The following is a 25,445-nucleotide window of genomic DNA, read 5'->3' on the forward strand; positions in this document are numbered from 1 at the left end:
CTACAAATCAGAGGTTCCCAAGACCCTTCCTGAGCTTTGATAATTCGCTTGAGCAGTTCACAGAATCCAGGGAAAAGTTCACTTACTATTGCTGATTTACTACAAAGGATATTTTAAAGGATACACATGAACTCCAGATGAAAAGATATACAGAGCGAAGTCTGGAAGGATCCTGAGCACAGGAGCTTCTGTCTCCATGGAATTGGGGGCACTAATCCCCTGGCATGGAGATGTGTTCACCAACACAGAAGCTCCCCAAACCCCAAACTTCAGGGATTTCTGCATCACGAAGGCAAGATCGATTATTAAAATATCTTCTAACCCTCTCCCTTTCCAGAAGATGGGGGCGGGGCTGAAAGCTCCAAGCTTCTAATCATGGCTTGGCTGTTGTAGTGACCGGCCCCATCCAGGAGCCCAGCAAGAGCCATCTCAGAACAAAAGACGCTCCTAGGAAATTCCAAGGGTTTTAGGAGCTCTGTGTCAGGAATGGGGCAAAGACCAAACATTAGCAGAAACCGGGAGCAGAGACCAAAATATGTATGTTTTTAATTTTTTCACAACCTGTTAACATGTATCTACCCATGGATTTCATAGACTACAACCCTGGAGAAGAAAGAGCCGTCTGTGTAAAAGAAAATGGTAAGAAGTGAGGAACGAGATCAAAGAGTGAGGAAGAAAAGCTGAGCAAGGACACAGAACCTATGAACCCCTGAGGATGTGCCAGGTGTGGGGGTCTCTAACTAGAGTCAGAGTAGAATAAGAACTCTGAGTCTCTACTTTGTAACTCTGTTCACTTCTTTGCTTTGGTGATTTTCCAGTTTGGGTTTGGTTTTGTTTTGCCCTTGGTTACCTAGTAAAGTCACTGTTTAAAAAATTCCAACCCTGTTTAAACTAAACTAAGAAGAAAAGGAGAATTGTCCTTCTCTAGACGTGGCCGACAGGAATTTCAGAGGCTCTGGACGAGCAAGCCTCTCTGGTCACAGTTGTGGTGCCAGCTGGAGGCCAGGAAAGACCCAGCAGGGCTGTAGCAGAAGAGGGGACACCTTGCAGACAAGGGGCCTCAGAGCTGCCTCAGGCATGCCTGGAAAATCCCATCAAAGGCCAGTTTGCCCTCTGCATAACAGCGCTGTATGACTGCCCCAGGTGACTGAATTAGGGAGGTCATTTTAGTCTGCCTGCAAACCCTTAGCCAGTTTCTTTTTTTTTAAGAAATAATTTAAATTTTATATTTTTTGAATTATTTTTTGAGATGCTGAAATCACTACTGGTGTTTAGTATGCTGCTAGAACCAGGAAGAAAAGCTTTGAGAATGAATGCATTTTAAAAATCTAGAAGTAACTAGCTCCCTTCTTAGCCTTGTGTGTAGCACCTATAAGTAATTAGCGTCCTAAGGCCCCATAAAAGCTGCAGCTGCAAACCAGCTAAACAACAAACTACTCAATGACAGAGCCCTGCTAATAGGACATCGGCTGTGATGGGGCTCTGTAGTCACCGGAATTAAGATGTATAGCCTCTGAGGCTTTTCAGGAACAAAGCCCCCAAATCAGGAACCCAAGATGCCAGGATTCCACGTACTCTTCCACTTGCCGCTGCACTGCAGAGGGTGAGGCTGTGTGGCATGACGCATACTCAACATCTCCTTAGTGCCCTTGAGCATCCGGGGCTGACTTAGGGGAGAGGGGTGGCAGGTGAGAGCGATAAACACTGCGTGTGCTTGAAAGTTCCTGGGTGCCCTAGGAATCTTGACTGTATGGCGTCCACAGCACAGAGGAGCAGAACCACAGCATTTAAATCATAGGAAAACCATCTCCCTCTTTCTCTTTGGAAGAAAATTTAAAGCAGATTAAAAGGAATTAGAAACTAAATAGCATTCCTTTAAAAATTTGAGAATATAACTCTAAAGAAAATGAGCAGATGATCAGTTAATGTAATAAACACTAGGATGTCTTATGCGTCCCAAATAACGAAAGCAATATAACAATCAATATAACAAATGAGATTTCCTTTTAACCCTGGCTCATCTTAGAAACTCAACCACGTTTGTTAGAAACACTTTCCTGACCATTTAGCCCCTCATTTTAGCTGTATGTCCTCCAAAAGTGTTACGTGCATTAAAAGCTTTATAGTGTATATTTATTATAATAAGCATGTTCTTTGAATTGTATTGAAATTTAAATGTAGGTGATTTCTTTTTCATTTCTAGTGAAGATTTTGATTATAAATAACAGTAGTTCTAGGAAATACGAGCCCTCAGCCCAAAGGGAGAGGATGCTCAGACATAGTAGATCCCGTCACTGTGTCTTGATACTGACTGAGGAGTGTCCCCAACACTCAGAAACTTGCATGGAAACGGAAACGTCCTGTGGGAAGAGTAAAAGTTAAAAAGAACCATAAGAGAAAAGATTTCAGTGTGGATTGTTCTTGAAACAAAAGCAAAGACTCCCTACTCGCTATTTGCTTAACGTTTTCTCCATAATTGGAAAAAATTTAATTTCTAAGCTTATACGGACTAAATTTTAAGCCAAATTTCTCGTAGCAGAGTAAAAATAGTAAATAAAGCATATTTCCACACTAACAAATTAAGCATTGTCTGACCTAATCACATCTCCTTTAAGAAATTAATTTAAGAAGGGGAGATATAGCCACATTTCAATAGGAATAAAAAATGATTTTCCAAAACTGCTACAGTATGCTACTAATACAATTAAGCTCTGAAAAATACTTATGAATCAATTTAGTAACTAAGTATGTAAATGCACTAAACTGAATCAGTTTGTTATTTAACAAAGAGATTTATATTCAAAAACTAAATTAAAATTATTAACAGAAGTTGAGTTCCCTCTTTTAACACACAAAAGAAAATATGTAATGGAAATCCTTCCTCTGGGTATAAAAATAACATACCTCCACTCTTTGAATTTTGTTTTAAAGTAAAGTTATCCTGAGTGGGAAACATTAAAACTTATTTGAAGTTACTGTATTTTTAAACTATAAGCAGTATCTTTTGAAGGGGCATTCTTGTGACACAGTTAACCGGGTGCTAACAGTTCTGTACTGCCACACCAACTTCAGTAGCAGCAGCACCAAACACAGCTTGCCACACTGAGGCCTTAACCTAGTAAGTAACATAAGGACAACAAATCATAACATACTGTTAATAATTCTACTACTCTGGATAACTATTTCTTGGCTAAGTAAAATCTCAATAGCTCTGAAAATTAGTTCTGTTGTTTACGTTTAGCTTATCGAAGCAAGCACACCACAGTAAATGCAAACCAGTAAAACGTAAATGAAAAAGATCTGTCACTTTAAAAGCCACCAATTTCTCGGCTTAGCCTAATTTATAGCAATGGTTGAAAAATAAAATACTCATTGATAAATGTGCCAATTATTTCCTCCCAGGAATTAAGCCACAAATTCATAACCAAGTTTCCAGACCAAATTTCTAAAACACACACAAGCTCTGAAGAAGAAAAATGCATTTCCTTTCCAACCAGCCATCAGGGCGTCTTATTCATTTTTGATCAGGAGTACACTATTTACACCACAGTACATGCTAGTTAGCATCGAGCACACCGTTTAAAAAGATATAACGGGGAAGCTCTATGCTAGAATTGAGAACACCATAGGAATCACTGGCAAAGTCTAAAATGAAAAACAGACCTCTCAAATGCCCAGAGCCAGCAGCTACTGTCCAGAATCCAGCTCTTTCCAAGACAGCACAGATCTGCAGGAGACACAGCTCAAGTGGGAATGTCATCCCCTAAGGCGAGAGTCGGCAAAGTTCTTCTGCACAGGGCCAGAGAGTAAGTATTTCAGACTTTGCAGGCCATAGAGTCTCTGTGGCAACTACTCCACTCTGACTCGTGGCACCAAGGCAGCCACGGACAACATGTAAATGAACGGATGTGACTGTGAGCCCACAGACTTTACGGACCCTGAATACTGCATTTCATAGGACTTTCACTTGTCGTGATATATTATTTGTATTTTGATATTTTTCAATCACCTAAAAATGTAAAAACCATCGTTAGCTCACTAGCCAAACAAAAATAGGTAGCTGTTTTTGGTCCATTGGATTTGGCATGTGGGTCATAGTCTGTCACCTTGGGCAAGGGCCCAGTTTTCCTTTAGCTTGTGGCTATCCCTTTGCCCTCTATTTACATAAACCTACAAACTAGGTGCCGTTTATTTTAGCAAAGCATTCCATTTGCTTCTTCAGGGCTCTGATGCCCAGTCTCTATTTCTTCTTCATAGGTCCCAAAAGTCCAACAAAACAACGAAGAGATCAAGAGACACGGAGGACAGCCTGAAGAAAGGGCACAAGCCCCTCTTTTGTTGCTTTCCAGCTATGTGATCTTCTGCAAGTTACAGAACCATTCCACATCTCCATTTCACCATCTATTAAAAGGAAAGGATTGTGGTACCCAACCACCTGAAAGTAATTGTGAAGGGGCAGCTTTATACTGGGTATGGCAGGTAGGGCAGAATATACTACCTGTGGAGCAGAGTCGCCACCACAACTCAGAAACAAGACCTTGCCTGATGCTTCATCACTAAGTTGCTAGATTGTGGCAGCACACAGGTCCCAGGTAGAGAAGGGAAGCTCAGTGAAATGCGTGAACATCCTGTGAAAAAGAGCAGCTAGCAATCTCACTGACTGCGTGCCGCTGTTCATAATTCTCCAAGTGAGCCAGAAACTCAACCGACATAAACTTCTTTGTGTTAAAAGAACAGGGAGGGTACTGTGAAGAACCCCAAAATGAATTAAGAGTCAATCCTTGACTTCAAAGAATTCACAGTTTATTAAATATCAACATTTATCACACAAAGCAGGTTACGTCTCATATAAACCAGCTACATTAAGAAGTCAGACAGGGAGCCAAAGAAACATAGCAAAAGTAAGAGTTTCCCAGGAGCCAGATTTAAACAAGGAACAGAATTTCAGGAGAACAGGCAGAAATAGAAATCTGAGCGTGTACAGTACATGTATACATGTAGGATTGCAGGACATGCGGATTCACAATTCCACTAGACATTACCAAACTCTTCTCCAACGATGTCACGCCTCCATCAACAGTTTGAGTGCTTCCCATCCTCATAACAGCTGGTATGATCACAGTTTATATTTAAAATGCTTTAGTCAGTGTGATGGATAGAAAAGGCTATCTCAATTTAATTTTCATTTCCTGCCCTCACATTCTGTAGAGTTGTTTGTATGGCTGTTTTTATATCCTGAAATAAAAGGCACAGTCTATTTAAGGATGACAAGTCGTTCTGAGCGGCTGGAGTCCAGGACACAAAGTACACAGAAGACAAGCCTCTCTCTCTTCCTTCCAGAGCTTTCTCTAGGACCTTGGTCTTTCCCTCTCCACCCCGCAAATTACCGGTTTACATCAGCAGATACGGACAAACCTTTCCTTTCCTCCTCGAATGTGCCAGCGTAAATTAAAGAGTTTATAAATGAACATGGTTGAAAAATACTGGTCTTGACAGAAACACCTGAAACCATTTCCTCCATTTTTGCCCCAAACTTGGTTTCTTTCCAATTTAGATCATAGAATAGTCAAGGTACCCTAGAAAACCAAAAAGATTTTGATGTAGGTCTGGAGGCCTGGTTGTAAATGTTTGGCAGGAATACATCCATTCTGCTCCTTCTCTCGTCTAGAAGGCAGAAAAGTGCAGGAAAGGTAGAGCAGAGTATGAACTGGATTTACTGACACTTATCAGGAGAGTTTTGGGCTCAAAAGCTCCCATGGGGATAAAATTTTAAGATAAAATTCCCATAAATGATTCTAGGAGAAAATGATTGTTTTTAATCAAATCTTGCTTAGATTCTTTCCATGCTAATAACAAAGGAACAACCAAAAAAAGAATGAACACAGCAGAACACTCAGTAAATATAAAAGCAAGGTTCTCAACTCTGGTCAACACACAGCATCAAAGCTAGGAAAAACTATACTCCAAAAATTGATTAGTGTGATTCAAATGGCACATTCTCTACTACAGCGGAAAAATGGAAAATCACTATAAATATTTGCTTTCAAAAAGAGTCCCTATTATCATTCCAGTAACAGTATAATGCCACATTGCCTCAACTACACACAGATTTGTCCAATCCAGTGGTTTTCAATCCTGGGCAACTGTGCCCCTCAGGAGACATTTGGCCATTTTTCAATATGAGACATTTTTCATTCCTGCACCTAGAGGAGGTTCTCCTAGCAGCTAGTGGGGAGAGGCCAAGGATGCTGGTAAACATCCTACAGTGCACAGGACAGCCCCACAACAAAAAATTATCTAGCTCAAAATGTCAATAGGGCCAAGAAACCCTGGTCTAATCTATTTCTTCATGGCAACCTGGGACATGGTGACAAATATCAGGGGTTAGAGATGATAAGCATTCTTCCTAAAGACTTCCTATTAAACCAGACAACTTAGAATTCTAAAGTTTGCTTGATATTTACATAGATAAATAAAAACTTTTCAATTTAGTAATTTTCAGTTGTAATATTTTAGGGACAAAATGGAACAGAGTCCATGATTCTAGCCATGTTATCAAGCAGTGCACCGTGTATATTTATTAGTTTACCACATCTACCTATGCAAAAGTTCATAACCAACTAGCTACTGCTAGCTCCACCTATTACTAACTAATATTTTCCTGCATTTAGGCGATAACTAAAATCCCCATACCCACCCCCCAAAAGCAACCAGTCCTCAGGTTTCAGCAATGGGTTTTAAGTGGTCATTTACTGATGAAAACGTTTGTATCTGAAGTTCCCTTTCTCTGACGTTACAATACATTAAAATTTTACTATCTTCATAAAATTTAAAAGCAAGAGTAGGAAAGGAAGATGATTTTGACTATAAACTTAAAGTCAGCTACAAAGAGACGCCTTCTATGAAAAGTAAAGGGTGTTGGTAACAAAGTGAAATAAAATATACAAAGGCTGAAGAGGTCCCTCTAAAGTAGCAAAGCCCTTGGAGGTTATTTAATTTCCCAGTAAGTCTTCTTGGATGCTTCAACAAAGAAAGTCATTTTTCTGGGGAAATTTTTTTTAAAAATCTCCATTTCCAAGTTTGCCAAAGGCAATTTACTTGTCTAATTTCTAGTGTTACACTAGTGTTTTTAGTGTTACGCTAAAAGAAAATTCTAAAGTTATGAAAATTTAAAGGAACCACACAGGGTTCAGAAACCCATTTTAAAGCCATCATATATCTGAGAGAAAGAAAAGCATCATGTAACTGACAGAAATCCACCTGAACGCTCAAGTTTCTCAAGCTAACAAAGCAAGTACTGTTTGGCAGGAATGTAGAAAGATGGGCATCTTAGTCCACTGCAGTTTTCTGAAACACTTAAAGATGAGGACAAAACTACTGCTACATGGATTAGCTAAGCTCTACACCAAATGTCAACTAGTGAATGGAAACATGAAATAGAAATTTCCATCCTTGTGCTTAAGGAAAGTTCAAGCAGAAAAAGAAAAAGTGCCTAAATGCTCCTAATTAGGGAAAAAAAAAGTATAGCAAGAGGACATTTAAATCTAAGATCTAATTTCAGAGAGTTGAGCAGAGTTAGCGCACAAAAGCGGAAAACTCCAAGGATGTCTCATGTGCAGCAAACGGCAGCAAAGTATGTTTAAAGAAACATGTGGTGAGGCTCTCTTTAATCTGGCTGAATGTAAAAAGTTTTGTTTTACATGAACTTGACTAGACTATTTGCTGTAGTTCCTTCTGAAAACAAGACACGGCACCAGGCTTAGGAAGAGGCTGGCTCGGGGGAGAAGCTGCGCGTCCACGGCTTCCCCTCCAAAGCCCGAAGCAGCAAGGCTGCCGCCTGGAGGGACCCGGGAGCCTTACGGAAAACAACCAAGGTTCTGAGCGTTGTTTTTGGCAAGGCATAGGTGTTACCGGCTGCTTCCTGGGGCGCTGGAAGGAATGTGTCACCATCAATCAGAAAGTACACTGAGCCCCGTGTTTAGGTCACAAGGGAAGGACTGCCTCGTCCAACACGGATAAGTCATGCCAACTCCAGGAAAGAAGGAGAAAAAGTTGCGGGGAAAATGTGGGTGCCCGGGAACCTGCAAGGCCAAAAGGAAACCCCCACTTGTGCAGAAGCGAAGCTGGTGCGCTCTCAGGTCCCCGAGAACTCCCGGAGCCGGCAGGGCGGCGCTCCCACGCTCCCCGGGGGACACAGCGCCCGAGCGCGGTTCCGGGGACGACCTAGGCGCTGCAGGGCGGAGGGACAGTCCGCCCACGCCCCTCGGGGGCCCCGGGGAGCGTCAAGCCCCCCGCCACCTCGGCGGCCGGAGGAGGACGGGCTCCCACCTCCTCACCTCTGCGGCCCGGGGGCGGGGGGGACCGGCCCGCCCCGACTCACCTGGCGAGTCCCGCGCGCCGGGCGGCGGATGAATGAACCGCCCACCCGGCCGAGCCTCGCGGGACGGCTCACCTGTGGGGATGCCGGGGGCCTTCTCCGAGTCTGCCCCCAGGCAGGGACGCCGGGGCAGGAGGACGAGCGCCAGCAGCAGCAGCCGCGGCCTCGCCGCGCACCACCCCATCTTCGGCCCCCGAGGGCCCGCGCGGACTCCGCTCCCCACCGCCCCGCACGGCCCACTTCTCGCGAGAGCGCGGGGGCCCGGGCCGCCCCGGCCGGCGACTGCGGGGGGCGGGCGACCAAGTGCGTGCTGCGGGCCCGCGGCGGAGTCGGCCGTCGCGGAGGCACAGCGGGGCTGGCACCCCCGGCGCCGCGGGCGGTTTATAGGCTCCCCGAGGGGGAGGCGACGGGGCGGGCCGCACCCCGGCTATTGGCCGCCGGCTGACCCGCTGCGCGCGCCCCTGCGGTCGCCGGCGCTCGGGCCCACGTCTGGGGCTGTGCGCTCGGCTCGGACCTATTTAAAGCGTGTCTGGGCTACGTGTGGCGGCTCACGCAGGGCTGCGGCGGCCGCGGGCGGCGCGCGCCTCGCCGGGGAGTGGGCCTGGGAGCGGGGAGGGGCGACCCCTCGGTCCCCCCCGCGCCCCCGCCCCGTGCTGCGCGGGCCCCGCAGGGGGCGCGGTCGCCCTTCTCGGGCTGGGGTCTGCGCCGCGGTCGGGGGGACTGCGCATCGGCGGCAGCCTTGGCTGAGTGGGACCTCGCCATCCTCCAAGCCGTGGAAAGGGACGCCACCTCCACCCGCCCCCCCGTGAACTCGGGGCTGGGTTTCTCCTGCAGACGGAAGGCCCTGTTTTTACTCTACTCCGTAAGCCGATAGTTTTGATCGGCCCGTGGACATGTCTTCCTCCTCCGCCTGCTCCGGGACAGGCGCAGACTCCGTCCAGCAGCGGCTTGTAAGTGCCGCGGCGGCCGCCTGCTGCGCGTGTAAGCTGGGGCCGTGCCTGACAAGGCCTGCCTGCCGCCACATGGAAAAGTACTCGCCCAGTGTCGTCGGAGCGCTCCGCGCCCAGGCGCGTCTTCTCCTGCTCCAGTTCTGAGTCATGTCTAAGCCAATTCCTTTTTGCTGTATGACTGCTTGAGGAGAAGATGCTCTTTAGCTAGCCCAGTGTTTAATCTGGTGGGATGAGCGGGGGCCAAAGCACAAATTAAGACAAAAGCTGACAATTTTGTCCCATATGTTTTGTGACATGAGCTGTCTCGTGGGAGAAAGAGAATCAGACTGGCAGTATGGTCGGTAGTATTCTGGGATTTTCTACCTCTGTCTTCCTAAAATAGAAAAAACAAAAACCCAGATTTGAGCCAATACCCTTTCCAAGTCTGAGCCTTTGAAATTAAAATAAAATTGTTGAAAAATATGTTCCATGATGATCTCCTTTTATCTAAAAGTACCACGATATCTAGAGAAGATGAGTACTAAATGGTCACATTAAACACAGGTAGGAAAACCTGCAAAGAAATGTTGCTTGGGGTGTGGCATTTTAGGGAAAGAACCATTTCCTGTGCCCAGAACTAAGCCAGTTATTACTGTGTTTTGAAGGTTTGGTCTCAGTTTTTTTAGAGGAAAGTTGGACAGAGTTCAGAGAAGAGTAACAAATAATTAAAGAAATGGAAAGTATGACCTGAGAGAAGAATGAAATAAGGCTTATTTAGCTTGAAGAAGAAAAAGCTAGGAGACGGATTCCTCAATAACATCTCTCAGTGTGTGGCCAGCGCCGCTCCATAAAACCAGGCAGAAAGCAAACAGCAACAGTCATCGGAGACGGAGGACTCTGCGAGGAATGGCTGGTCTTCGGGCCAAATCTCAGTCTCCAGAATGCCAAACCTGTCTACTTGCCTGAACTCTGCCCAACTCCTCGAACTTGACTTCTTGCATCCCTAGTTCTCTACTATCTTCAAGAACTTGCATGGTTAGAACCTGGCTTTCTGCCCCCCACACCCCGTCTGGCTCCATGCACGCTTACAGCCTCTCTACATCACAAGTGTGTGTGTGTTTCAATTGCAAAGTCCATCAACAATTGCAGGTTACCATGACATTCCTCCTTCTCTGTTAAGGCTCACAGGGTCAGGACTGTAAGGCTTGTATAAAGCAAGTGTTTCTTTGGGATTTTCAAAATAGCCAGACACATTTATCGCCGTCTGACAGAGCCCCAATTCTGAAAACAAATCCTTCCTGCTTTCTTATGTTTCCAGCTGTCTACTGAACATTTCTCCTTGGACATTCCACTGGCACAAATTCCAAAGATTTTAACTCATCAAATCCAGATCCCACTCCCAGCTTCCTCCCCTGTGCTAATGATGTCGCTGCTCACTAACTCGCATGGCCACAGACATTTTCTCCTTCTCTCCTCCCACCCCCCGCAAAACACAGAGCTGCCTTCCAAATCTAGTCATTTTTTCCCTTCGCATTTTCTCTCCATCTCTTTCTTCCCATTCTCACTGCACCTCACTAATGCATTCCTGAATATACCCTAACTGTGCTGTTTCAACTGTTTCCTAACTGGTCGCCCTCCCTGTGGACCCTCCCTGGCCCCGGTACAATGCCGCTGTATACCACAGCTACATCATCGTACTCAGTTATCCTTTTGATTGCTTCATCCCCAAACTCAAAGATTTCATCCAAATCCCTTAACCTAGAATTCAAATTCCTTTGCTATCAAAACTGGTCACATCTTGCTGTACCCTTTACCCTATACCCAACCAATCTGGTTTTCTTTATTCTCCCCCAAAGCAGGCCAAAGACTTTGTCACTTTTAATCTCTAGAGTTTGGGTAAGAATCACTGTGTTCATTTGGGTTCCTCCAAGGCCCAACCCTGAGCCAAGATTCAAGGACCAGCGGTTTGTTGGGAGTTTTGAGGAAAAGGGGTAGTTGAGGGTGAAGTGGCACAGGAAAGGGAAGTTAGCCAATAATGGTACATTATTAAATCTGCCACAGTAGGTGACTGGAGCTCAAGCCTTCAGAAATGATGTACAATATAGCCCTCAGAAATATCCTGGCCAAAGGGCAAGAGAATGGGGATATGTATGTCCCAACACTCAACAGACACTGAGTAAGGGCTTCAGGGCACCCGTTAATTCTCAGGCCTCCCAGCCTGCTAGGCTCGTAGGCATAGCAGCTGCCCAGTAATGATGCAGGTCTTGGCCATGAGAAGTCAAGTTGACATGCTCAGAAATGGCAAGGAGATCTGAGGAGAAACGGGAGAAGCACTGACAATATCTCCTCAGCCACCATGCGTTTGTTCATGTTATCCCTCTATCTAAAAAGCTCTCCAAACCTCTCCTCCTCTCTTCATTGAGCTGACTTCTGTCAGGCTGAAGTGCCACCTCCTGCAGGAAGCCCAACTTGAGTGCCTCATCCTACCTCGGGCTGGATTAGGTGTCCCCATGCCATGCTGTCTAACTCCTTAAACAAACCTTCTCATTTTTGGAAGCTTTTTATTTGACAGTTTGTTTATTGAGGGTAGGATCCAATTCTTCTTTATGATTGTGTACTATGTAAGTGGCACATGTATTCATTCATTCAAAAACCGTTGACTGTGCACCTCCCATATCTCAGGCACTGTTCTAGATGCTAGTAAAACAAATATCTCATTGAAAAAACAAACAAACATCCCCATCCTTATGGAGCTTTTACTCTTATGTAAAGAAAGAGATAATAGACATATAATGGTGATAATTGGTAGAGAGAAAATAAGTCAGGGAAGGTAACTAGGAAGGACCAAGAAGGAGAGGGCATAGTGACTCTGAACAGGGGGTCCTGGAAGGGCCTCACTAAGAAGGTGGTGCTTGAGCAAAAGCCTGAAAATGGTGAAGGGAAGGTGATCATGCTGTATGGGGGAACTGTGTTCTGGGAAGAAAAAACAGGAAGTGCAAAGACCCTGAGGCCAGAACCTACCTGGAGAGTTGTAAGAAGGCAAGAGGGCCAAGAGCAGGAGTTAGTGACTGTGGGTCAGATTAGTAGGAGATGGTGCTGAGAGGTAACAAGGAGGGGAGGAGTGAGCTGATAAGCAGACAACAGGCTTAGTATAGAGCCTGGTAACAACTTTGTCCTTGAGGACATTATGCTAAGGGAAATAAGCTAGCCACAGAAAAACAAATACTGCTTGATTCCACGTGTATCTAAAAGGGTCAAACTCATAGAAGCAAAAATAGAATGGTGGTTGCCAGGGCCTGGAGGGAGCGGGGAAAGGTGCTAATCAATAGGTATAAAATTTCAGTTATGTGAGATGAATAAGTTGTAGAGATCTGCCGTCCAACGTTGTGTCTGTAGATAACAGTACTGTGTTGTACACTTAAAAATCTGTTAATAAGGTAGATCTCATGTTAAGTGTTCATAATCAATTGAAAAAAAAAGAAAGAAAGAGCCATTTGGATGGTTGTAAGCAGAGCAGTGAGCTGATCTGATGTGGGGTTTGAAAGGATCACTGAGTCCGGATGCTGGGGTGGACTACGACTAAGGAAGCTGAGTGGGAAAATGAAACGGCAAAGCCTGGAGACCAATTTGGGGGCTAATGCAGTGGTCCAGGAGATGATGGTAGCTTCACCCTGGTTGGTAGCAGTAAAAAGCAAGTTAGCTTCTTAATAGATTTTGATTGTAGAGCCAAGAAAATTTGATGGTTTCTGTGTGGGTGTAAGAGAAAAAAATGGAATCAAGGATATTTATTCAATGAATATTTGTTGAGTGAATGAGGAAGTCAAGCCTTGGGAACACAGATAATAGCCCTGGGGAGGGAGAAAGAAGGAAAGTTTACATGAACCAGATGAGAAAGAAAACCACCAGACGGCCAAGAGCTGAAACTTGAAGAAGACGGACCCTCAGTTGGGGAGAGGAAGGGGAGTCAGCAAAGAGATTGATACAGTCAGACAAATCGAAGAAATTCTACAGAAGGGAAGCTTGGGAAATAGGAGGAAGTGTGAGAAAAGGTGGTTGATTTTCACATTGGGGACATGAGTTTAAGATCAAAACCTTAGATGGGAGCAGAAACCACAGTGGCTGTAAGATATGAACTGGAGGTGAGGACGTGGAGGCCATGGTGAAGCAGAAGTATCACGCTGTGACTCTTCCATCTAAATCAGGCCCCTCCTGCCGACATCAGAGGACGGGCTTTCTAATTTTAGGGCGAGCGTGTTGCCACCAAGCTGAAGGCCCCTTCTACATATGAGGCTTGTAGCAGGCTCTGTGGGCCCGAGCAGTTTTCTTTTTAAATTCTTTAAGTTGCAACTTGAGGGGAATGATTTCCAAAGTGACTTTTTCAAGAGTTGGATATCCAAATAAAACCCATATGAGAAAATAAACTGACCCTCTTAACCTATGGTAAGAAAAATAGGTTTCTTCCCCCAACAAAAACAGTGATTTATCATAAGGAAATGTGCATGGATTGTCTCCTGAAATTTTCACTCCTCTGGTTTCTTATTGTCTTTAGGAAAAGATAAGAACCCTTTATAAATCTTGGTTCTCATTAAGAACTTCCAGCCAAATTCCCATTTTTTTAAACCTTTATTATATGTTTTAGTCATCTGAGCATGATTGTATAGTATCTTCCCTAGGTAGATGTGAATTCTGAAACCCTGGTACCTAGCAAAATGATGTCAGATGTAAAACTAAACTCAGCCAGATTCAAGTAGGAAGAGCAGGCCAGGATAGTAAAGAGAGCAGAGAGCACACACGTATTCCACAGATGATCCTAGCAGATGTTTTGTGACTAGTTGCACTGATTAGGACAGAGCTGTCTAGGCCATGAGTCACCCTACAAGGTCAGCAGCAAAAGTTTGTGGCTTATGCATTCAATCTTCCCAACATATTTTGCCAAAGTTCCAAGCTATGACATATTTGTTGGCGTAGGTGACACCAGAATGACATTAACTATGATTAACCAATATAGTGTCAAAAATTTCTTGTTCAACAGTGGTTTTTAATGATTTTTGATGGCTCTCTGCCCTCATGGTCCCTCATTCTCCTGCCTCACAGGACCATTTAAGTCCTTTCTCTGCCCTGAAGCTAATAAGGTTTGTGTCAATGGCCCCTCACTTGCAAGGGCCTCTGCGAGTGTTGAGAGTGGCTGGGAATTGTATAATATCCTGGGTTGGGAAGGAAGCCAGGCTGTAATTAAGAACAATTACAAAGAAAGCTTTCCTCAGAAACTCACTCAGGAAATCATAAGAAAAGAAAAAAGAGACCTGAGCCCCAAGTGTTAGTTTTTCTTTTCTTATCCTAAATAAGTACTTACTTCTTTACCTTATTTTACATTTGTAAGTCTATAGTCTTTTTTCTTAAAGATCCCTAAAGTGATGTAAACTTTAGGCTCTATTGCACCTTGATTCGCTCCTTGACCTACCCCCAGAATCTAGACTCAATCCTTTCCATAAGTATTGAGACCGCAACAAGTCTCTGATCAACAATTCCTGGGCTCAGCATGGAGGCGGACCTTCCTGAGTCGACTCTGACCTATTCTAAGCCCCGTTTCCAGTACTGGTATCCTTAACTGATTCCTCTGTAACTGATCTTAGCTCAAGTATCTTGGATCCCTGTCTGAATGCCTAGTTCATCTCAGACTGAGACCTTCCCTTACCCTTGCATAAATCTCCAGAGAATGGAGCTCTGTAGCTTCCCAACCTGTGAACCTCCTCAAGGTCTCCTGCTGGCTTTATCTTACCACGTGCTATTGGGTGCTTCCTTATGTGCCCTGCCCTGTGACTGGCTGGTCTACAGGTTCTGGTCATCCCTGTTCTGGCAAAGCTGATTATGGCAGAACTGAACTGAACATACATTGATTACAAGTGTTTGATTCAACCAGAATACCATGAGTTAAATAATTGTATTATAATGTCACTTGGTGAGATCTCCAAGGATGCTAATTGGAATTGAAGCATAGCCTAACTAAGAAAAGATACAGATCTGTTATGCAGTAAAACAGATGTGAATTACTCTAATAGGAGATGTTATAAAAAGAACAGAGAGGATAAAATAATAGAAAATTATAAAGCTTTGGCCTTAGAGAAATGGCTACTATTCAGAAATATGCCATAAATGTGCAAGTCTGATTTTTAATCAACATCAGTCCTAAAATCTGGAAAATGAATTCTGTGACATACACTGAAGGAAATATTTTTGCAGTAGAACTGAAAGGAAGGAGAATTTACTTTAAAGCGTGTGCCAGTTGAGAAAAGCATAGCGTTGGCCAACGTTCCACGCCGTGACCAGCCTGAATGTACCACCCAGAATGATGCGTTGTCTTCTTCAGAGCATTTTCCATTACAGGTTTCCAAAAGGGATGATTTGCATCAGATATAATTTTCTGTATTATAGACAGATCACAATTCACAGAGCCCTTCATACTTTTTGAAGATAGCCATAATGATCATGAGCCCATTTGCTGACTGTGTGTGAGCCTCTTTGAATCGTATGTGAAATGTTCAGGGAACTCCCTGCAGGCATTGTATTTTGCAAAGTTCTCTGACATCATAACACCACTCTGGAATCAGAAGGTAGCTATTTGGTGACTGCCCTCTAATTCATCTCTTACTTCAATCACAATGTTTTTCTTTATTACTACTTCAGTGTTACTTTGTTAATGTGTGGCCCTCTTACTTTTTCCCAGCTGTAAAAGTGAATCTTAAAGATCACAATTTAGAGGGCCAGCCCCGGTGGCCTAGTGGTTAAGTTCAGAATGCTCCACTTGGGCAGCCCAGGTTCAGTTCCTGGCATGGATCTATGGTGCTCTCTTAGTGGCTATGCTGTGCTGGCGGCCCACATACTAAAAAGAACAAAGAGGAAGATTGGCATGGGTGTTAGCTCAGGGTGAATCTTCCTCAGCAAAAAGAAAAGAAAAATCACAATTTAGAGATAGTTAACACCAATTTTAGCCAACAGCGAAAGCACTATTGAGGTGCAAAGGATTATCAGCATTTAAAAGAAAAATATTTTAGGTATAGACTACAAAAGGCAAATAATCACTTAAAGAACAAGTTTTTAAGCAAGAATTGTTTTTCCTTAAAAATTTAAAAATCTCTCAAATGAGAAATACTATCAAATCAATCATTCTAACGCCTCTCTTTAAATTCTTTAGTTTTTCAATAGTTGTAATTTATTGCCTAACTCAAAACAAATAAATTACAACAAGTATCCACACAGCAAAATTGCCCCAAATCCATCACAACAGTAGAGAATCCCTTTTTCTCTTTACTCCACCCATGGTTTTCTTAACGCAGGTGCACAGTTGTGCATTCCTTCAGTCAACAAATGACTACTGTGTGGGCACCATCTTCCAGACACCACTTTGTCTTTAGGATTCCAAGATCAATCAGACACTTCTCTCACTTTGAACACCTCTGTGCATGTGTAAATCACTCTACTAAATAGTAAACTAAATAATAGTACGCAATTCTTTAGTCTACAATATGTCTAAGTAAAAATTATTAAAGAAAAAATAAATGTTTTAAATTTTGGAAACTGATTATTTTGGAAATATTTTAATGTCCCAGATAAAATAATAATTTGAATTATCCTCTCAAGATAATATTTTTTGTCATTTGTTGTTTATAAAGATAAAGTGTATGAATTTTGGCTTATAATTAAATAAGAGAAGTATAAAATATTGTATGCTTTCATGTCTTTCTTTTTTTTTTGTTCATGTCAATTCTAAGTATCAGTCAGGTTTGGAAGTATAGTACCAACTAAGGAAATAATTAATTCTGATATTTCAGTTACCTAAAAAAATAACAATTACCAAAAATGTCACTTTTTATTGCAAAAATAAAGCAATGAAAGGTAAGTTATTATGATTTAATGTGGTTTTTACTCTTGACCAATAGGACATGTCACCTAACTTTCAAATGCCCTAATTTCTCTCTCTGTCACAAAACTGATTCCCCATTTTTAAAGTATACTCTGAAGATAATTCAGCAATGGTAATATGGCATTATGTTTATGTCAGATCTTTGATTCAGGCCCACTTGGCTTCCAATCCTAATTCTACCACTTAACACCTGTGAAGCCTTGATGTAGTTTCTTAAGCTCTTGAACGGACTAAAATGACAGAAAATTTATTATTGCACATCCAAGGGTGTCCAGAAGTAGGGCGGTCTAGGCACAAGGTGTTAGGTATCTGGCTCCATTTCTTTCTGATGCTCTTGGCCTGTACTACTGTGGTTCTTGGACTGGTGGTAACATGTGTGCAGGAGTTCTGGGCATTACATTGACAGGAAGATGTCCAGAAACAGAAAAGAACCTGCCTTTTTTCATGTCTTTGCCCTGAGCTACCCAAAACACGTGTCAAAAGACTTACCCTGGTGTCATTGGCGAGAATTAGGGCACGTGGTCATTCCTCAACCAATAATGGTGGGGGAAAGGGATTGCCACTCACATTCAGCTGGTCAGGATCTTCCCCCAGAGCTGTGGATAGGGTGAGCTTTCTCTGGGTCACACGGGGGGAATTTGTTTTGGAAACTTAAACAAAATTGAGGTTCCATTAAGAAGAAGGAGTAAATGATTAACAGCCAACATAGTTCATTATCTATTTGTTGACTGGCTACCGAGGAGGATTCAGTACTCTTGTCATACACACACATACAGGTGCACGCTCACACACGAAACTGCACACACTCCCTCTCCAAACCTCCCAAAGTAAGTCATGATTTTAGTTAGATTAGTGCCTAAAGTTAGCATGATTATGGCCATGTAAATAATATTCACTGTTAAGCTAGGTAATTTACTATGGTTTCATTTCCTTTCTTGTGTGCTTTCTGCTTTTCCTGGAATTAATAATTACATTTTACAGAATTTAACTGTCATATTTTCAGTGAGGTGTCATGTCATATTCATCTGATGTGAGTTCCTGAGTCCATGCCCCTCTGCTCCCTATTTTGCCGAGAATAAATCTCCATGCTACTGGGGGGAGAAAGGTGGAAGTCACAGGAGAAACAGTTTTCTGGCCAGGCCAAGTGGCACGGGGGAGGTCTACGTACTTCTATACAGACCTTAAACCAATCCTTTTGCTTGTAACCCTACCACTTAAATTCACATCCCAAGGTATTTGATGGCTGCAAATTATGAGCCTTTCTCTAGCAAGGATTGTTTTGTTTTGCTTTCGAATTCCTGTCTGCAGGCACTCAGGTTTCCGCTTCCTCTGCCCTGATGAGAATTAACAAGGATATTTTACATCTTCCCATAATTTACTGATATCATCCTCTCCCATCCCATTCATATTACATTTTGAGTTTCCCCATTTGGGATTTTATTCATTCACTTACACTTTATTGGGATTCCTGGAGAAAGTAGACATAAATGCACGTGTTTAATCTTCTGTGTTTAACTAGGTGTCTGTTTCTTAACTGCATTAAACTTCAATTTCCACACCAATAAAATGAGAATGTTAATAGTACCTATCTGTAAGTATGGTTGATGGATTAATGGTGCAAAGCATTAAAATTTTTAGTATACTGCTAACACATAGTAAGCAGCAAATGTATTATTATTAAGATCATACAATAAATATACATATGACATTTATATACAACAAATAGTGCATAGCAAAATATATTTAATTCTCTCTCTTTTATATTAAAAATTCCATAAAAGAATATTACGTATTCTGTTTATTATTAATATATGTTTCTCAAATTAAATTGAAATGAATTTTTAATACTTGCATTACAAGATCCTACTAATTAAGTAAGGAAACATCTTTGCAACTACAATCATGTATTCTGCAGAGGGAGACAAGTAGGTCTGTTAGGCTCGAATCATGAAAACGAAAGCTGAAAGGCCCCCTTGTCACTGGTACATATTGATGACCTCCCTCTCCCCTGCCCAGGCAAATAATTCTCTCTTTGTTGTGGTTGTAAAGCATTAGGCTTTTGTAATCATTTCTTAAGGGGAAACTATTGGTTTTAATAAAATGATTTGGGGGAGGGGCAAATAATGAGACTTGAAAATGGATTTATAAATATTTTTAATATTTCTGAAACTTTGCTCAAAAACTGAGGGACTTCCATAGAAACCATCATCATTAAAGGATATATAAAGTCCAAGTCATCAATATATTATTAAAGGTATATTCTTTAAAAACTGTATCATCAAGATGAACTTAGTCACTGAAGAAAGAATTTGGTGGCGTCTGGACAGTCTATGAAAAAGGGAAGCAGTTAATCAGTTTATCACTAAAGGGCTTTCCGGATCCCAGCAGCTGCGAGCGCTCCGTCCTGCTCCGCACTGCCTGGCGTTGTCTGCGTCCCGTCGTCACACTTGCTATCTCAGAGTGTGCTTACTTCCTCATACGTGTATGGGTTGTATTTTCCTTTGAGGCAGAGCGGTGCCTGATTCCTGTTTGTATTCCCCAAAGCCCTGGCACGACGCCTTGAAAATTTCAGGCATGCGACAACTATTGATGAATGAGAACATTTCCCTGTTTCCCCTTTTCCGTCACAGATAAAGACCCAGTTCGTGGTTCCCTTTTCTAACCAAGGTTTCAGCAATTGATGGATACTTATTTTACTTACTGTACCGGGATTAAGGAAACAAGATATTGACTCTTCTCACGTAATTTTAAATCATCCCCTCACCCCTGATCTAAAAACTATTATAATTGTATTTTCCTGTTTTTAATTGCTCCTCTCTTTAGCATCGTTATATCTGAATCCCCACTTCTCCCCTTCTTTTTGGTTTAGGCACGAGGGAGCTGGTGTTAAACCCATGGTCGTGTGGTATCTTTGGGAAGAGCCATGATTGGCCATTGTATCTTTTCAGTACAGTGAGGGATGTTCAGTTGGTCATGATTTTTTTGTCATCAAATTCTAAACTTTTGTTATAAATGAAAAATAATGTTAGTTTGCAGTCTTATATTGTGACATTGTGAATCTTATCAGAATTTATCAGAAAACTGGCATTTAAAAATTACTTTAAAAGAAGTGTAATGTATTATCAGGTTTGAGATAATAATATGCAATAAGAACCAAAATGTTTTCTATAGGAGTTCCTCTCCCATTTGGTAATGGAAGTCAATAGGAAAACGAGAAGAAACTTACTCATGACTTTACAAAACTATAACTGATTGATAAAACCTTTTCTGATTTTAATAATGTGTATACCAGTACTCTGTGAAGTCAGTCAGTCTTGACTGGGCATCATTAATAACATGATGATTTCCTCAGAAGACATTCATGTTCATATCAATTTTTTACTCTAAAATATTTGTTGTTTTTCCAGGGTATTGAATTACGGAATTTTTTAAAGACTATAAGTTGTATGTGTTTGGAGGGATGAAATAAAGTTTGATTTGGAGCCTTGGGAATTCATTTAAACATATGCTTGTTGTCCTGTTGTGTAGATAAGAAGTCTTCCTGAGCCTCTAGAAATCATAACGCATATGGAAATGTAATTAATTACAGTTATGGGCCTAGAAATGTCAAAAAATTATTACAGTCTCTTGGATGAAATATGAAAGAATAGAAAGTATTTAAAGAAAAGTTTAAATTAACGATCTTTCTTGTATTTTTAAAATAATTTTTCCCAAGTGCATGTCTCCAAAGCCTGCCACCAGCATTTGCTGTGTCTTAGGCACAGAGCAGATACATATCAGCACATGGTGGCAGCTAAAGCTGTGCTGAAGAAAGCATTTTAGGATTTGGTTATTCATGGAAATGGAATCATAGTCTGTGCTCTTTTGTGCCTGGCTTCTTTCACTCAACATAATATTTTTGAGATTCATCCATGTGGCTGCCTGTATCAGTTTCTCCTTCTTTTGTGTTGCTGTCACAGTGATTTGGGCATAGAACAGTGATTGTTGCTGGGGTAGGAGGCTGATTGACTGGAGAGCGACGTGAGAGAATGGCTATGGAAATGTTCTCTTTCTTAATGGGTGCACTGTTTACACAGGTGTGTATATTTCATAACGTAAGATTTGTGCATTTAACTGTATCCATGTAATTATCTTCAATAAAATTTAAACTTGATCTAAAGGAACAAGGTGATCTGGAGAGAAACGTTGTTAAGAGGTTTTGGTAGATAGCTTGTGCGGCTTTTGTCTGTCAATAGAAACATATCTGTGGTTCCAACTAAACTGCCTTGCTTTATTCATGCTGCCCCTCGGAGAAGTGATGTGTGCTAATGGTGTCTTAAATGAATAGATGTGGCTCAAAGCGCCTAAAGGCAAACATCTTTTAATTAATCTGTTTTGATGCTTTTCTAAATAACAAATGTATTAATTCATTGTAAAGCGTTGGGCTTCACATCCTGAGTACCGAGGATAGAGCATGTGGACTAGACAGAGCTGTCCCAGTGCTCCCGGCTCCTCTAAGCTCTCAGAGAGGACAAAGGTGAAAACGGAATTACAAGTGTGATAAACGTCATGAAAGGAGGAAGCACAGAGTGCTTGGAGGGGGAAGGTGTGGAGGGCAAACCTAGCCAGGGAAGGCTTTGAAGAGAAAATGTTCAAAGTCCTGAGGGTGAGCGAGATTTCACTAGATGCAGGAGAAGTTGAGGAGAGGGTATTCTGGGGACTTGAAGTTCACAGGCAGGAAAGGAAATGCAAATTGCTGATCAGTAGTGAGCCAGGTGGTGAAAGGAGATGGGACTACAGGGGGAGAACTGGGTTGAGTGTGGGGGCTGACGGAGGAGATTACACAGAACTTTGAAGGCTGAGGTGAAGATTTGGCCTCTGGCCTTTGGTCACCATCAAGACAAGACAAACTGATGCTGCACTCTTCTTGCCAAATGTTGCTGAGGCTTTCATATGCCCATCTATGAAAGGAATCTATGTACTTGTCGCTGTATCATTTGAAGAAAGTTTGGCTTGGGTCTCATGACAGCGTGAAGAGTTTGTTTCTTGAACACGAGACGTAGGTTTTACATTTCCCTGAATCATCACAAGGCTCTGCTCATACAATCCGGCATCATTGATGGTGTCACTCATCTCTGTGCAGTTCAGCAATGAAACAGCCTCTCTCGGAGGGCTGGAGCTGACAGCACAAAGTAGGATGATTCCACAATAATGTGCAAGGTCACCTTTTGTGCTTTGAGATCTTCTGCTTCTCCAGGAGTCTTTACCAGAAATTGCCTTCTCTCACTTCACAGGCCCCTGACACATGGCAGACCCAGAGTTACACCAAAGCCTTCCACTGCCTTACAGCTGAACTCTAACTCTCAACCAGCTTCCCCCATGAATAGCTTTTTAATAATTTTGAAATATGAGTTAAGTTGATATAGCATTTTTTAATACTTTCACGGAATTGCTTGAGACATATATATGCCATCTTGTGTTGTGACAGAAACAAGGTAGAGCCCACCACATATTTATAAAGTTACGTCAATGCGATTCTGTTCTAAGAAACTTGGGTTCCTAGTTTCAGGAATAGATTTTTGATCAAGTGTCAATTTCCAACCTTATAAATTGTATACCTCTTGCTCTATCCTTTTAACCCACAAACTAAATGTGAAATAGTTGCATAGCTTTTAATCTATAGCGGAATATGGATAGTGACTTTTCTAAAAGAGAAAAAAAAAAGCTTTCAATTTAATTTGATGTTCAGTTTAATAAGATTTACCTAAGATGTCTAACTCCAAGATGCTATTATTATCATTTTTATGACAACCTTTTCCTCATTTTTTCTCTTCACATGAGCTAAGCACAATACGAATGAACAATATTCAATAACAAAAAACAATGTTCAGTTATTCCATGGTAAGTTTCAGAAATTCAAAAATTCAGCTTTGATCATTTGCCAGCGATAAATATATGTTCCTGGGAAGCTTTCTCTCCTATGGGTAATGGTTCGTAGAGTTCTTTACTTCTTTCCTCAAAATCCAACCCAGTCTCAATCTCAAAAGAATCCTTTGTCTTCTGCTTAGTTGAAAAAGTGGAAGCCATCAGTATAAAGGTTTTCAACTATCTTCCCTCCTTATTCCCGTTGCTCCAACTGTAGAGGTGTCTTCATTCATTACCATCACTGAGCCTTCCAGGCAGGTCCCTACACCTGTGTTCGGGGTCAAGTCACTTGAACTAACTCACATACTGCACTCTATAAATGGCCTTCTCTCCTATGCTGTCGACACCTCTCTCTCTGCACTTTCCTAAAAGCAGTTATATACACCACAGATTCTATTATAATAAAATCAAAAGACCTACTTCCTTGGCCCTACGTATCCATCCACCCAATTTCTGGGTCAGAGATTCTCAGAATTTTTTTTTTTAATTTTTTTTTTATTAATGTTATGATAGATTACAACCTTGTGAGATTTCAGTTGTACATTATTGTTAGTCATGTTGTGGGTACACCACTTCCCCCTTTGTGCCCTCCCCCACACCCCCCTTTTCCCTGGTAACCACTGATCAGATCTCCTTGTCAATATATTAACTTCCACCTATGAGTGGAGTCATATAGAGTTCGTATTTCTCTGACTGGCTTATTTCGCTTAACATAATACCCTCGAGGTCCATCCATGTTGCTGGGAATGGGCCAATTTTGTCTTTTTTTATGGCTGAGTAGTATTCCATTGTGTACATATACCATATCTTCTTTATCCAATCATCAGTTTCTGGGCATGTAGGTTGGTTCCACGTCTTGGCTATTGTAAATAATGCCACGATGAACATAGGGGTGCAAGGGACTCTTGGGTTTTCTGATTTCATGTTCTTAGGATAGATACCCAGTAATGGGATGGCTGGGTCATAGGGTATTTCTATTTTTAACTTTTTGAGAAATCTCCATACTGTTTTCCATAGTGGCTGTACCAGTTTGCATTCCCACCAACAGTGTATGAGGGTTCCTTTTTCTCCACAACCTCTCCAACATTTGTCGCTCTTGGTTTTGGATGTTTTTGCCAGTCTAACGGGTGTAAGGTGATATCTTAGTGTAGTTTTGATTTGCATTTCCCTGATGATTAGCGATGATGAACATCTTTCCATGTGTCTATTGGCCATATTCATATCTTCTTTTGAGAAATGTCTGTTCGTGTCCTCTGCCCATTTTTTGATCGGGTTGTTTGTTTTTTTGTTGTTAAGCCATGTGAGTTCTTTGTATATTATGGAGATTAACCCTTTGTCGGATAAGTGGCTTGTAAATATTTTTTCCCAATTAGTGAGCTGTTTTTTTGTTTCAATCCTGTTTTCCCTTGCCTTAAAGAAGCTCTTTAGTCTGATGAAGTCCCGTTTGTTTATTCTTTCTATTGTTTCCATCAACTGAGGAGTTATAGTGTCCAAAAAGATTCTTTTGAAACTGATGTCAAAGAGTGTACTGCCTATATTCTCTTCCAGAAGACTTATTGTTTCAGGCCTAATCTTTAGGTCTTTGATCCATTTTGAGTTTATTTTGGTGTGTGGTGAAAAAGAATGGTCAATTTTCAATCTTTTGCATGTGGCTGTCCAGTTTTCCCAGCACCATTTGTTGAAGAGAGACTTTCTTTTCTCCATTGTAGGCCCTCTGCACCTTTGTCGAAGATTAGCTGTCCGTAGATGTGTGGTTTTATCTCTGGGCTTTCAATTCTGTTCCATTGATCTGTGGACCTGTTTTTGTACCAGTACCATGCTGTTTTGATCACTGTAGCTTTGTAGTATGTTTTGAAATTGGGGATTATGATTCCACCGGCTTTGTTTTTCTTGCTCAGGATTGCTTTAGCAATTCACGGTCTTTTGTTGCCCCATATGAATTTTAAGATTCTTTGTTCAACTTCTGTGAAGAATGTTCTTGGGATTCTGATTGGGATAGCATTGAATCTGTAGATTGCTTTAGGTAGTATGGACATTTTAACTATGTTTATTCTTCCAATCCATGTGCATGGAATGTCTTTCCATCTCTTTATGTTGTCGTCCATTTCTTTCAAGAAAGTCTTGTAGTTTTCATTGTATAGATCCTTCACTTCCTTGGTTAAGTTTATCCCAAGGTATTTTATTCTTTTCATTGCGATTGTGAATGGGATTGAGTTCTTGAGTTCTTTTTCTGTTAGTTCATTGTTAGTGTATAGAAATGCTACTGATTTATGTATGTTGATTTTATACCCTGCTACTTTGCTGTAGTTGTTGA

The 25,445-nt window shown here is 41.9% G+C and overlaps 1 protein-coding gene across 2 annotated transcripts in view; it reads right to left on the reverse strand.

The window, feature by feature from the left end:
• The window catches only part of PLOD2 (procollagen-lysine,2-oxoglutarate 5-dioxygenase 2), an 87,528-nt gene extending 78,799 nt beyond the window's left edge, over nt 1–8,729 (reverse strand). For both annotated transcript variants that reach the window (XM_046677132.1, XM_046677124.1), the window contains exon 1: nt 8,453–8,729. In XM_046677132.1, coding sequence (XP_046533088.1) covers nt 8,453–8,561 — 109 coding nt within the window. In that variant the 5' untranslated portion in view covers nt 8,562–8,729. The remainder of the gene's footprint in view (nt 1–8,452) is intronic.
• Between the last annotated feature and the right edge of the window lie 16,716 nt (nt 8,730–25,445).

This window comes from Equus quagga, chromosome 1 (assembly GCF_021613505.1).
Source record: "Equus quagga isolate Etosha38 chromosome 1, UCLA_HA_Equagga_1.0, whole genome shotgun sequence".
Lineage (NCBI taxonomy): Eukaryota > Metazoa > Chordata > Mammalia > Perissodactyla > Equidae > Equus > Equus quagga.